General features: G+C 48.3%; 1 protein-coding gene across 5 annotated transcripts in view; it reads left to right on the plus strand.

Moving 5' to 3' along the window:
• Positions 1-14451, plus strand: part of DHX32 (DEAH-box helicase 32 (putative)) — a 251606-nt gene that overhangs the window by 79897 nt on the left and 157258 nt on the right. For all 5 annotated transcript variants that reach the window (XM_063962228.1, XM_063962230.1, XM_063962229.1 and 2 more), the window contains exon 3: positions 6168-6361. In XM_063962228.1, coding sequence (XP_063818298.1) covers positions 6168-6361 — 194 coding nt within the window. The remainder of the gene's footprint in view (positions 1-6167; positions 6362-14451) is intronic.

Consider the following 14451-nt stretch of genomic DNA (forward strand, 5'->3'; position numbering starts at 1 on the left):
GGCATGGCGGTTGAATTCCGGATCCTAAAGCAAAAGGGCATTCCGGAGGAAGTCATTCCTACGCTGATAAAAGCCAGGAAAGAAGTAACCGCAAACCATTATCACCGTATTTGGCAAAAATATGTTGCGTGGTGTGAGGCCAGGAAGGCCCCAACAGAGGAATTTCAGCTGGGTCGTTTTCTGCACTTCCTACAGTCAGGAGTGACTATGGGCCTAAATTTGGGTTCCATTAAGGTCCAGATTTCGGCTCTGTCGATTTTCTTCCAGAAAGAACTGTCTTCACTGCCTGGAGTTCAGACATTTGTAAAGGGAGTGCTACATATTCAGCCCCTTTTTTGTGCCTTCTGTGGCACCTTGGGATCTCAACGTGGTGTTGAGTTTCTTAAAATCACATTGGTTTGAGCCACTTAAAACTGTGGATTTGAAATATCTCACGTGAAAAGTGGTCATGTTATTGGCCTTGGCTTCGGCCAGGCGTGTGTCAGAATTGGCGGCTTTGTCATGTAAAAGCCCTTATCTGATTTTCCATATGGATAGGGCAGAATTGAGGACTCGTCCCCAGTTTCTCCCTAAGGTGGTATCAGCTCTTCACTTGAACCAACCTATTGTAGTGCCTGCGGCTACTAGGGACTTGGAAGATTCCAAGTTACTGGACGTAGTCAGGACCTTAAAAATTTATATTTCCAGGACGGCTGGAGTCAGGAAAACTGACTCGTTTTTTATCCTGTAGGCACCCAACAAAATAGGTGCTCCTGCTTCTAAGCAGACTATTGCTCGCTGAATTTGTAACACAATTCAGCTGGAGCATTCTGCGGCTGGATTGCCGCATCCTAAATCAGTAACAGCCCATTCCACGAGGAAAGTGGGCTCATCTTGGGCGGCTGCCCGAGGGGTCTCGGCTTTACAACTTTGGTCAGGGGCAAACATGTTTGCTAAATTCTACAAATTTGATACCCTGGCTGAGGAGGACCTTGAGTTCTCTCATTCGGTGCTGCAGAGTCATCCGCACTCTCCCGCCCGTTTGGGAGCTTTGGTATAATCCCCATGGTCCTTACGGAGTTCCCAGCATCCACTAGGACGTCAGAGAAAATAAGATTTTACTCACCGGTAAATCTATTTCTCGTAGTCCGTAGTGGATGCTGGGCGCCCATCCCAAGTGCGGATTGTCTGCAATACTTGTATATAGTTATTGCCTAACTAAAGGGTTATTGTTGAGCCATCTGTTGAGAGGCTCAGTTATATTTCATACTGTTAACTGGGTATAGTATCACGAGTTATACGGTGTGATTGGTGTGGCTGGTATGAGTCTTACCCGGGATTCAAAATCCTTCCTTATTGTGTCAGCTCTTCCGGGCACAGTATCCTAACTGAGGTCTGGAGGAGGGGCATAGAGGGAGGAGCCAGTGCACACCAGATAGTACCTAATCTTTCTTTTAGAGTGCCCAGTCTCCTGCGGAGCCCGTCTATTCCCCATGGTCCTTACGGAGTTCCCAGCATCCACTACGGACTACGAGAAATAGATTTACCGGTGAGTAAAATCTTATTTTAAATTGCAGATGAGAGCTAAGTGTTCACCCCAACTTTGTACAAAACTTTATCAAAACACTGAAATATCCGTTTACAGATCATTTTTCTGTACCCCAAATGCTGGAAAGACTTTCATGTGATGAAAAACACTCGCTGGCCCTCATTTCCACCATTAATAACAAGTGCAAAGATCATCCATTGGCACCTTTTACAATCATCCAGTACTTTCCGCATGGCTACTAACAGCCTTTTATATGGTCCTGCTATCTCAGATGTCACTTTTTGGGGGTCCAGGATGGTTTCCCCACCTTTATCATGTACTTCTCACTGGTCACTGTAGGAAAGTCACACAACCTCGCAGCGAGTGGCACGAATTGGCATTTATAATATAACTTTGCAATTTTCTGTTGCACATATTGCCGCAATGTATGTGAGTGTATTTTTCTATGGTGTGTATAATTAGAATTATGTTACATTTAGCATAAAACCTGTAACTAATTCCAACAAATAAAAATAATAAAACAAAATAAGGAACATTTCATAGGCTGCTAAAGTGAAAGATGATGTTCTCCATAGCTAACAATCGCACTTTAACTGATATTTCTGTAGAACTGTACAGCATACTTGCCTATCCTCCCGGAAAGTCCGGGAGGCTCCCGAAAATTGGGTGGCCCTCCCGGCCCCCCGGACAGTGGGCAAGTGTCCCGCTTTTCCTGGCAGCCCCCGCACTCACCCGCGGCCGCCCACAGCAGAGAACAAGTGGGCGGTTTGAGGGGGATACGATGATGCGATTTGCGTCATCGTAGCTGCGCCCCCCGCTGTAGAGTGCCTGTTTTCTGGGCACTGTCTAGCGGGGAAGGGGCTACGATGACGCGACTATGGTGCCACGGCCCCGAACCGCTCGCTTTCCTCATCGGCCACACCCCCAGATCCCCTACATCGCCGCCGCACATGCCCCCATTAGCCTACCACGCTGCAGCCTCCCGGAGGATGGTGCAGCAAGGTAGGCAACTACCTTTTAAGCAATAGCTTAAAAAATTAAAGCAGACTACTGATTGGAATGGGCGCTGGGCCTAATTCAGGCATGATCGCAGCGGCAAAATCTTTCTCTAATGGGCAAAACCATGTGCAGTGCAGGTGGGGCAGATGTAAGATGTGCAAAGAGAGTTAGATTTGGGTGGGTTATATTGTTTCTGTGCAGGGTAAATACTGGCTGCTTTATTTTTACACTGCAATTTAGATTGCAGTTTGAACACACCCCACCTAAATCTAACTCTCTCTGCCCATGTTACATCTGCCTCCCCTGCAGTGCACATGGCTTTGCCCATTAGAGAACAATTTTGCTGCTGCGATCAGGTCTGAATTAGGCCCACTATCTTTTTCCATTGTCCCCTTATGTTATTTTTTTTTTTTTAATCAAATTATGGTTTATAGTAAAATTGCATTTTGTTGGTATTGTAGTTTTTCCATGACACCTGTACGCCGTGTGTTTCTTTCTGTTGCTACCTGTCCTGTGTTTGCGAAGCGAGTGTGGAGGAAACTAAAGCAGAGTATTTGCACTGTCTGTTTATATTTGTACAGGCTGCGCTACCTGCTAAGCAAGAACGCCCAACCCTTTAAAAGTTAAAAAGGGAAGTAGACCTGTTAACTATACAAAGCCTATCAACTCTTTAGGTAATTGAGACATAGGGGGTTATTCAAGTTTGTTAGCAAAGAAAAATGTTAGCAATTGGGCAAAACCATGCTGCAGTGCAGGTGGGGCAGATGTAACATGTGCAGAGAGAGTTAGGTTTGGGTGGGGTGTGCAAACTGCAGTGTAGAAATTAAGCAGACAGTATTTAGCCTGCACAGCAACAATATAACCCACCCAAATCTACCTCTCTCTGCACATGTTACATCTGCCGCACCTGCAGTGCAGCATGATTTTGCCCAATTGCTAACTTTTGTGCTTTGGCAACAAACCTGAATAACTCCCATAAGGTGGAAAAAGGGGGGGGGGGGGGGGGACCTGGACTGCACATCCTATTACTAAAGATATCAAGAGGTGCTATCATGCTGAGGCTTCTAATACTATGCTGGAGGAAGAGAGATGCAGATGCACACTCCTAGCACTAAGAACACGGATAGTAAAAATAATTTAAATAAACCCTCACAATTAACATGGAGTATAATTGGCTACCAGCCCGGCTGCATGTGACATCATGCAGCCACTGCGGGCCGCCCCGCAAACGGTCTGGACAAGCCTGCATTGTTCGGATTGCGTTCCCCCATTGCCGCCCCACGCCCCCTCCCGCCCCGCAAACAAAGCACGGTGATAAATGCACCAGCCAATCAGCTCCTAACTGTTAATTTACATATTGGAGCTGATTGGCTGGTGCCTTTATCACCTTGCACATATCACTGGTTTATCACTTCCTTATGCCTTCTCCAGGTTAATACATCTGCCCCCTGGTACCTTTGTGAGTAAAATGAATAATCCATGGAACCGTCTACCTAACCTCACTGATGACCCCAAATGGCTGCCTTTCCTTACTAATGACCCCAAGTGTCTGCCTCACCTCTGAATTATGTTCATGGTTTCTGCATTTTCTGCAAATCTAAGCCACTGTATCATGTCCATTGGGTATTATGAAGCACCTGGGGGTATATGTAATAGGGTCCAAGTCTCTAAGAGGTGCGGGATGTTGGCCGAGAATGGGCGTATTTTTAAAAACAGCAATCATTTAAAAGGCAAAACCGGGTTGATTAAGCCTTGTAAATGATTGCCACTTTAAAAATACGGCCATTCTCGGTCTACATCCTGCACCTCCAGGAACTCTGGCCCTATTACATATACCCCCTAGAGTCCTATTGGAGCAAGAAGCTATATAATTATTTCCGTTGAATATAGTAATGACATTCTGTTTTCATATTTGAAACTAAAGGCGTATACACACGATGTGCTGTACAGCCCGACATTAACTATTCGATGAGGCCGGAGCCTGTCCCCACCGACATAGTCACTGTTGGGCCGCCTGCACAGTCTATTTTTCCTTGTGATGCCGATTCAGCGGGACCGTGCATCGGCATCGCAAGGACTATACACGATTTTAACTACATCAGTCACAGAAGCCTGACATAACGACTGCTGTCGGGAGACCCTGCTCTATCCACTATATAAGTTGCCACCCTATTAGCATTCCCCTCCTTACATCCTAACCCTGCGTCTGCCATATCACCAACCTAATGGTAGGAGTGGACAGGTCACTGCCTACCACACGATCAGCATGTGTGCTGAAATACTCTGTACTGCTGTTGACATCTTAATCATCTGCACTTAGGCGACATCCCAGCTGAACAGGAGTTACGAATTGAGGGTCTGATTCAGTTGTGGACGCAGGAGTGATTGGTGCTGCGTCTTCGGTAGCAGCGGATCTGAGAAGGTATGTTAACGATGTAGGTGTCGCCTTTTGAATTGAGACGCCCACCTGTGGCCTCTCCTATCCGCTGCTTGCATTCGAAGACGCAGTATGAGATCACAATTAAAAACATTGCGGCGGATATCGGGGGTAATTCTGAGTTGATCGCAGCAGGAACTTTGTTAGCAGTCGGGCAAAACCATGTGCACTGCAGGGGGGGCAGATATAACATGTGTAGAGAGAGTTAGATTTGGGTGGGGTGTGTTCAAACTGAAATCTAAATTGCAGTGTAGAGATAAAGCAGCCAGTATTTACCCTGCACAGAAACAAAATAACCCACCCAAATCTAACTCTCTCTGCAAATGTTATATCTGCCCCCCCCCCCCCCCCCCCGCAGTGCACATGGTTTTGCCCAACTGCTAAAAAAAATTCTGCTGCGATCAACTTGGAGTTACCCCCATCGTCCGTAGGTTACTCAGAATGTCCACCGCAGGTAAGGCACGGAGGCCAGTGAATCTGCGCCAGAAGACTCAGTCGCTGGCTTCGGCACGCCCCTAAAATGCTGGCGACATACCTGTGTTTTAGGCGCCCCCCGTCGCCGCTCCCAAACGGCTGCAGCCTGTCAATCAGGCTGCGGCTTATAACACACTGCGGCCACAGCCGAAGCAGCATCACGGCACATGCACCCTGCAGCGTGCAAAATCGACTGTTTTGCCTCTTGCGCCGGCTCTGAATTCAGGCCCTGAATACAAACTCTCTTTAAAAAGGTTTTTGTCTGTTAAAACACCACTTTTATGATTAAACTAGACCGACATACAAGAAAAGAATTTTGTTACTTTAAATGCTTGTATAGCCGCTTATATCGTAGCAGATGCCGTCCTGCACACTTTGGAATTGCGGCATAAATTATGGTTGGTCTGCTTAGAAATGACATCGCTCCCAGTTTCCCTTCTGTGTAGACCTGTCACCTTTCCGAGCTGTGTACGTTGCCTCCCAGGGCTCGCTGAGAGAGTTTTCCTAAACTCACGCCTGTCTGTTCCCTGGCCCTGTAACATATTCATGGCCCGGCCATCTGTTGTGACCTGCCAGTTAATATTCCTTTATTTCCCTGTTCAGTTGTCACTGGTCTAGTCATTTAGAATGGAACAACTGTAACAGGTTTAGACTGCACTGTTTAACCCTGGTGGCTCTCCGCTGATTTGAAGTGACACCGAGCTCCTCTCTCTGTTCTTCCCTTTGCAGATCCCTCAGTGGTGCGCGGAGTACTGCCTCTCCATTCACCAGCGGCACGGGTCAGTGGTGTGCACTCAGGTGCAGAAGCAGACCGCCGTCTGGCTGGCTATGAGGGTGGCGGATGAAATGGACGTCAACATCGGGCATGAAGTGGGCTACGTCGTGCCTTTTGAGAACTGTTGTACAAACGAGACCATCCTAAGGTTCGTGCACCGCTTCCACTTAATCCCTCAGATCTTATGCAGCTGCCAGTTTATATGCCGAAGGAAGGCTGAAAGGGAAAAGTCTGTACGGTCAGCAAATCACTGAGACAGAACAGCAAGAGTCTATGACAGAGGCGCGGAGGAAAGTCCGTCCAATCTATCAAACGGAGGCTGCCCAAGAGTGAATATAGGCATTGCAGCAATTATCCAGAACAGATTTATGACCGTGCAGGCTGGTGCTTTGTAATAGGCGTGTCAGAGGGGGCTTTAAAACAATGTACTGCCACAGTTTTAATGTTGGTGTCCGCCCCATTCACATGTTGTGTTACAAGATCAGCATCGGTAAAACTTATATCCATTCGTTGCAGCATATTAGTTTAATTAAAGTAACCCATTCAACCGCCCCAGTACACCGAACATTAATATCAAATAATAAACCATAAATCCACGTATAGCCCTTTCTGCAGCTGTTAGTGGGGGTTAAGGCCCTCATTCTGAGTTGATCGCTCGCTAGCTACTTTTAGCAGCCGTGCAAACGCATAGTCGCCGCCCACGGGGGATTGTGTATTTTCGCTTTGCAAGCGTGCGAACTCCTGTGCAGCCGAGCGGGACGAAAACGTTTTTTGCAGTTTCTGAGTAGCTCTGGACTTACTCAGCCCTTGCGATCACTTCAGTCTTTTTGGTCCCGGAATTGACGTCAGACACCCACCCTTCAAACGCCTGGACACGCCTGCGTTTCTCCAAACACTCCCTGAAAATGGTCAGTTGACACCCACAAACGCCCTCTTCCTGTCAATCTCCTTGCGATCAGCTGTGCGAATGGATTCTTCGTTAAATCCATCGTCAAGCAACGATCCGCTTTGTACCCATATGACGCGCCTGCGCATTGCGGTGCATACGCATGTGCAGTAGTAACCTGTTCACTGCGCTGCGAAAAACGTCAGCGAGCGAACAACTCTGAATGACCCCCTAAGTGCAGAAGCCCAATTAACAAATAACCTATAAGAAAGGGAGAGAACACAAACGAACAGCATCTTGTTTCCCTTCGATAGGTAAGCCTATATGTGAGTGCGGGTTTTGCCTTTCTTTCCAAATCCCATAGAAGTGAATTTTGTTCGTCTTCGGGGATGGTCTTGGAAGCTTTTTGCACTGTGCATGATCTGTAGGCGAACACCAACATACCGCCGATTCCGAGCCACGTATTTCAGTGGCATCTCCACGTACCGCTGAATGCGTGTAACTGAGCGGCACCCAGGCGTTTGCACGCAGGTTTAGCTGAGTGAGGGCTCATTGTGGGCGCACAGGTGGAATTGCAGGTCATGAAGAGTTGTGCGTACGTAGACATCTGTGTGATCCCAGATGGATCTCTTGTACCACGTGTGGGGCTAGTGCAAGTGCGCGCTGATAATGATGGTGGCTATGTGCGCTAGAGGACAGATGCGTGCGACTCGGCATGTGGGCGAATATCCTCCGCAAAGCATGTAAATCTGCTAGTGTGGAAACAAAAGCCTCAGGACGCTTCATTTAATATGTCATGGAAGGTTAAAGGGCTGATTGTGAGTTGGAAGGATCTCTGCGTGTTTTAGCATACAGAACTCGGCTGGGTCTGGATCATCCGTTAAACCGGATGATCCAGGTGGCAACGCAGCAGCAACAATGCAAGCGTATGTAATCTCCCTGTCTTGTGCGACTCGCGTGGGCCTGTTTCTGACGGATCTCTTGTGCCTAACAAGGCGCTGGGGCAAGTGCAGATACTGATGGTGACACTTGCGGCGGCTGGCGTAAAACCAATGGGCAGTGCGGGCTTCCACTTGCAGCTGCATGAACCCTCCTGCATCTCGCAGTAGCATAATGTAATAAATCTGCAGCGTGCGACTCAGAATCTGCCTCTAAGTGGTCATACTATGTAGAGTGGATGAAGTCATTGCATATTAGTCTGTTATCATTTTAGACCTTTATGGGGTGGCCCTAAGTTTCCTGGGAATTATAGATCTAGTACGGAACAATAACTGGGTACTCGCAGCGCAGAGTCATTTGGTCCTGAACTATAAAATTGCAGAATGAAAACTGTGTGGCCAACATTCTATCTTTGAATTCGCTATTGCTTCCCCCATACAGTAGATTATTTGTTTCTCCTTCATCCACTAGGGGCCACTGGAGTGTAGTTACAATGGAGATAGTAGGTGGTATTGGTAGCTGGCACTTTAAAAATTCTCACACTGTGGCTAGCTCCTCCCCTACTATCTCCCCTCCAAGCTAGTCTTAGTTAAGTGCCCGAGGTAGCTGGTTCACTTGGGTTTAGCTGAAGAATTTTCTTCTTTTTTCTTTATTATTTTATTTTTCTTACACACACTCACAGACTGGCAGCTCTGCCACTGCCAGTCTGCACCGTGGGAGCTGCCGGCGGGGTCCCATCGCAGCTGCGTGCGGCTAGGGATGGGCCCCGGCTGAGGGAGACACTGAGCTCTCCTGAGTTGGCGGACACCGCTGCGTGCGGCGCGTGTCGCGGCCACTCCATCCAGCAGAAGATTCCGGCAGCATGGCAGCGGTGAGTATCAAAAATGGTCGGACACCGCTGCGTGCGGCTTGTGTCGGGACCACCCCACCACAGAAGATTCCGGCTGGACGCCGCTGCGTGCGGCGTGTGTCGGGGCCGATCCACCAAGAACACAGTGGTGAGTGAAGTATACTTTATTTGTGGTGGCTATGTATGTTTTTAGAGCAATGCACTGTTTATTGTTGTACAACCCACTCCAGAAGGGCTCTCTGGGGCTGTAATGTACTTTATTGTATCCTTACCTGTCCTCCTCATGGAGAAACAGACAGGATGATTGGGGGAGGCTGAGTATGTGTTTATACAACCCTGACTGAAAAACGGGTGTGTGTCATTCTGATAACCCTCCGCTCCCCCAGCTCCCCGCACCCCCCGCACAGATCCCCACTCAGCGCGACTCACAGAGCCGGCACAGGGATCCCGCTCGAGCGCAAAGCAATGTTTAAATTTGGCGCCTTGTACGGAGGGGGCGGAGCTAAGTCCCGCTCTGTAGAGCGGGCTCAGCGCTCCCTGCTCCCCGGCGGCGACTCGCGCTCTGTTCAGCGCAACACTCCCCGGCGGCGGCTAGCAGATACAGGGCTCTACTAGCGCTGTATAGCGGGCTCAGCGCTCCCCGCTCCCCGGCGGTGACTCGCGCTCTGTTCAGCGCAACACTCCCCGGCGGCGGCTAGCAGATACAGGGCTCTACTAGCGCTGTATAGCGGGCTCAGCGCTCCCCGGCGGTGACTCGCAGGCCCAGCGGAGGGTACAGCTCGCTTCCCGCTTAGTTTTGCAATAAGGCGCCATAGCCGGGGGGCGGAGCTAACTCCCGCTCTGTACAGCGGGCTCAGCATTCTCCGCTCCCCGGCCACTGTTATAGTGTAATAGGCATTTATGTGAGTTTAATGCACATGGTGCTGAGGAGAATGTGATATAGTCAGAGTGGCTCAGCACTAATCCAGTTATCCACTATATAGATTTTATCGCATAGCCCAGAGGAGTTTCACTCTGGCGGCCATTTCCTCCCTGCACAGACCTGGCTTCATATTTGCAGTGTCTCCTATAGCCCAGTGGGCTAATCTTGCATACTCAGAGACAAATACAAATAAAGTCCCAGGTATATTAACAGTTAACCCGCTTTACTCAGTGGGCTCCCAGGTCTCCCCATCGCTAGGCAACAGCTCTGGGATTTGTAACTTTTCGATACTTCAGGCTGCTGAAATATAGATACATTCCTCCTGCAGTAGAGTCCTCTACCCAGCATTTCCTTACTTGCAAATCAGGGAACCTGCTCTATTACAGTAGCTGGGACTCAGCTCAATAATAATTAAAAGAATCTACTGTGCAGTATTTATTTACCTACGGTGTGTGTGTATATATACATATATAGTTATGTTTGTGCATGTGTATATATATATATATATAGATATATATTTTTAAGTGCGTGTAGGTATGTATATAGATAAATCCATAAAATACCAGATATAGGGGATAAAACAAAACTTCTGCAATGTTTTCTAATAACATCTTGCACATAACATTTTCCCCCATCTTTCTCACAGGCTGGTCACCATTTTGAAAAGCCAGCGGAACCTCCGAGAAACATCTGGTGCACCTTAATTAGCGGTACACTAAATACAGGGCGGGGTGTTGCCTTCCCTTTATTATTCCTTGGTGTCACTAGTTACTAATGCTATTTGTAATTGTGGAATGCGTGTAAGGCATCAGACAAATAGCGCTGCGGCTCAGTACGCTAGTAGCGGCTATCTGAACAGGGGTTTGAATCCAAACAAAACTTTAAGGAGAACTCCTATAGCCTAGGGCTAAGACTCCTGTCCCACAGCGCAGCGTTGCTGGTTCAGGTCTCCGCTGCTCCAGAAAGTTTATTTTAATCGTATCGGTCACTACACATTATAGTGCAGACCTTACGTAGGGCTCTGTTTATTTAACCCACCTTTTCTCCTTTCGTTTGTCTCTCCTGGGATAGTCGAAGAATTCCCTCTTAGGTGTGAAGTATGCGGCAGAGCCATCTGCTTCGCCCTCCACGCACCTGCACACCCCTGTTTGATCAATGATGCAGGTAATGTCACTATTAACCAGACAATAGCTCATCAGGTAAGCCCTTGGACTTTGGTTTCCAAGGTCACAGGATCAAATCACAGCGGGACCAAACACACCTTTCCAAAAAGAAACTTTGCTAACATTCCATGCATTACTGATGTCTGTTTTCTGTGGATCTGAACCAGTGTCTCAGAATATACAGGTACATAATACAGCAGTTCATCTGATACTGCAGGTAAAGGAGGAGGACACGTCAAGTCCATCAGGGTTCCACGCCATTGACGAAAATGACAGCGACTGGTTCAGTTTCGGATGAGCTGGGCAGGCTCCGGTAGGCGGCCGACAGACACCCGAATACACAATATCAGGTATCAAACAAGGTTTGTTTTCCTATCTTTTCCCCGCAGATGGCAGGAGATGGTATCAGAACCTCTCTAGGGTATACACCTCGGTGTATCGCCGGTCCATCAAGCCGCCGTTTTCCTGAGGCAACCTTGCTCAGGGATCCATCGACATATGCGGCAGCATGGTTCTACCGTGTCCGGAGCAGGTAGGTTGGGGAACAATTGTCCTCTAGGTTACAGGATGCTTCGCATCAGGATCAATTGATACTTTGATACAGGTCAGAATCACGATTCTGCTTTATGTTCCTTGGAGGTCTCCATGTCTACAGACTCGGACCCTGCATCTTCGCTTGGGCTGTCTTAACCCGACGACCTCTGGGGCTGCGACAGTGACAAGTAAACATGAAATCCTACGGGGCAGATGGTTCTGGGGAAGGAACTTTCTGCAGGATTTCTTGAACCAATGGAGGTAGGTCCACTTTGATTTCTCCTACTACTGCCCCAGCTCCAAGACAGACCTTTACTGGTCTTCCCTTTAGATTTTTTCGTGCCCTTTCAGGTTTTTGACTCCACACGGGTGATATCTTCGTCGCCAGGGGTTCTCAGGGTAAAAAGGCTGAAGCAGAGGTTCAACATCCTCAGTCCAGTCTGATTTTATGTCATCCTATACACCCATTACACCTGCAGGGTCCCAGGGTAGGCGCAGGTCGATGGGAGAAGGCTTGGGCGGTTACAACCGTCTCAGGAGTCCCTCGGCATGGGTCGGCTGATTTACGATGACAAGAGAGTCATACTGCAGGCTGCGCTCCATAGGTTTCTAACCGCAAAGGGTGTTGATCCCTGTTTTTCACATATCATTTGAATTAGGACAGTTCTCAGGCCTTTGTTTTCTTTTCACGTTCCGAAGCCAAGTGGCTCGGACAGGCCTATTCTGGCCTTACAATCCTTTTAGTCTGTGATTGCTAGTTTAAACAAGAAAGGGAGTTTTACGTGTCCCTTGTCTTCAGAGATGCCTGTTTACTGATTTCCGTTGGACAGGCTTTTTCTCAGATTCCCCCTTAACAGGATTCTCATTTTCACTGTAAGTCCTTTACTCCTCTCTCTTCCGCTCCCACAGAGTTTAGGAAGATAACAGAATAACTCTTTTTCAAGGGCAGTGGGTGACGTTGGTTCCCTAATGGGACAATTTACTGCTACTATCCCACTCTGTACATTAGGTGGCTTCTGAATATCCGGAGGATCCACGAGCTTCTGATTCGACACAGATCCAATTTATGCTCCGCATAGACGTTTCTCAACAGGGTCCGTCAGAGGTTTTTTCATTCCTCGGCACCAGAGACTCTATTTCTTCAGTCAAGTTGCGACGTAATGAGTGGTCGCCTCCATTCCTCTCGGAGCGGGGGACAACAATCTTGTTTCCAGATCAAGCCACCAGGTCAGACTCCTGGGTGAGGGAACATGCCCCGGAGTTTTGTCAGCTGGTCCGCTGTGGGCGGAGATTTCGGATCGACCTCAGGGCGTTCTGACTGACTCTTTAACCCTTTATTACTCTCGGACGGCAGTAGCCGTGGAGGCCCTCAGGGCTCCGGGGAGTTTTCTGGTTATTCTATCCTGCCTCCTTTTCTATTTCTACTTCAGGTTCAGTAACACAGGAGGGGATTATGCGTGCTAGTCCTCTCGGTGGCGCTGGTTGGGCCACGCATGACTTGAAGATACAGATACGCCTGTTGTCAGTAGAGGAGCCTTGGCTCCTACCTCGACTGGACTGTCTACTTCAACAGGCTCCTTTTTTCTCCTTGTTCAATTTTACACTGGTTTCGGTTACCCGTGTGACTGTTCACGAGACCTCAGAAGGGAGGAGTTCCCTAGTTCGGTTAGGCCTACTGGGCTCCGATTTCAGAAGTCTATTACCTCTTCTCGCTTTTGCCACTTTGGGAAAACTTTATGGAACATAATGAAGATAAAAGGGGTTTTTCCCCCTTCTTCCAGTTACCATTCATCTTTGGTTTCTCTGGGAGGTTTTTTGCTCCGCTGCGCTTCAAACCACAGTGACCGGAATTTTAGGTCTCTGCCTTTTTCGCTTTTCTTCCAAATGAGATTAGCCTAGCGGCCGTAAGTTCGGCCTCTTGTTCAGGGAGTACTCTATTGGCAACTCCCCGGGCTCGGCTTCGGCCTCAGCGGTCGTTTCTTCCAGAGGGGAGGTCCATTTTTCATATAAATCTGACACTAGTGGTTTTCAATCCTCTCTGAATGTTGTCAGGGCTCGTCAACTCTCTCTACAGAGGTCTCAGGCTATTCGATGAAGTGTTTTTTCTTCTTTGCTCTGGACGATGCTCCCGTACTAAATAGCCGGGGTCCCAGCATATGCTGGACAGTTGGATACATCTGATCATCAGACAGTCTTCTTGGCGGTTACTAGGGAGCCTCCGTTTTCCATTTCAGCGCGCTTTACGCGCATTGTAAGACCTTCGTGGGCAGCCGCCCGCGGGGTCTCCATGAATATTTTGTCGGGCGGCTACTTGGTCAAACCGACATTCGTTTTGTCAAATTCTACAAGTTTGACACTTTTACGGCCTCTGCATCACTGTTTGGCCGAGCAGTTTTTACAGGACTCTCAGCGCTTTCCCACCCGTTTTTGGGAGCTCTGGGACGTCCCCATTGTAACTACACTCCAGTGGCCCCTAGTGGATGAAGGAGAAATCAGGATTTTGGTACTTACCGATAAATCCCTTTCTCCGATTCCACAGGGGCCACTGGACGCCCGCCCAGCGCTGTTTCTCCTGATTTTTGTTTGATTAACGATTGCAGATCACCATATGACTGCTTGTTGGGTTCAGGCTAGCCTGGTTTTTTGTCAGGTTCTGTTCCAGGTTTAGTTTGTGTTCGCCTGGTTTACAGGGCGTCGTTAACCTCCTCTACCTTACGGTTTGTTTATTACAGCTCTCCTCGGGCACAGTTTAACGTAGACTGGCTTGGAGGGGAGATAGTAGGGGAGGAGCTAGCCACAGTGTGAGAATTTTTAAAGTGCCAGCTACCAATACCACCTACTATCTCCATTGTAACTACACTCCAGTGGCCCCTGTGGAATCGGAGAAAGGGATTTATCGGTAAGTACCAAAATCCTGATTTTATAAAAGCTTGCTAGGATATCC

This window comes from Pseudophryne corroboree, chromosome 3 (genome assembly GCF_028390025.1).
Source record: "Pseudophryne corroboree isolate aPseCor3 chromosome 3, aPseCor3.hap2, whole genome shotgun sequence".
Lineage (NCBI taxonomy): Eukaryota > Metazoa > Chordata > Amphibia > Anura > Myobatrachidae > Pseudophryne > Pseudophryne corroboree.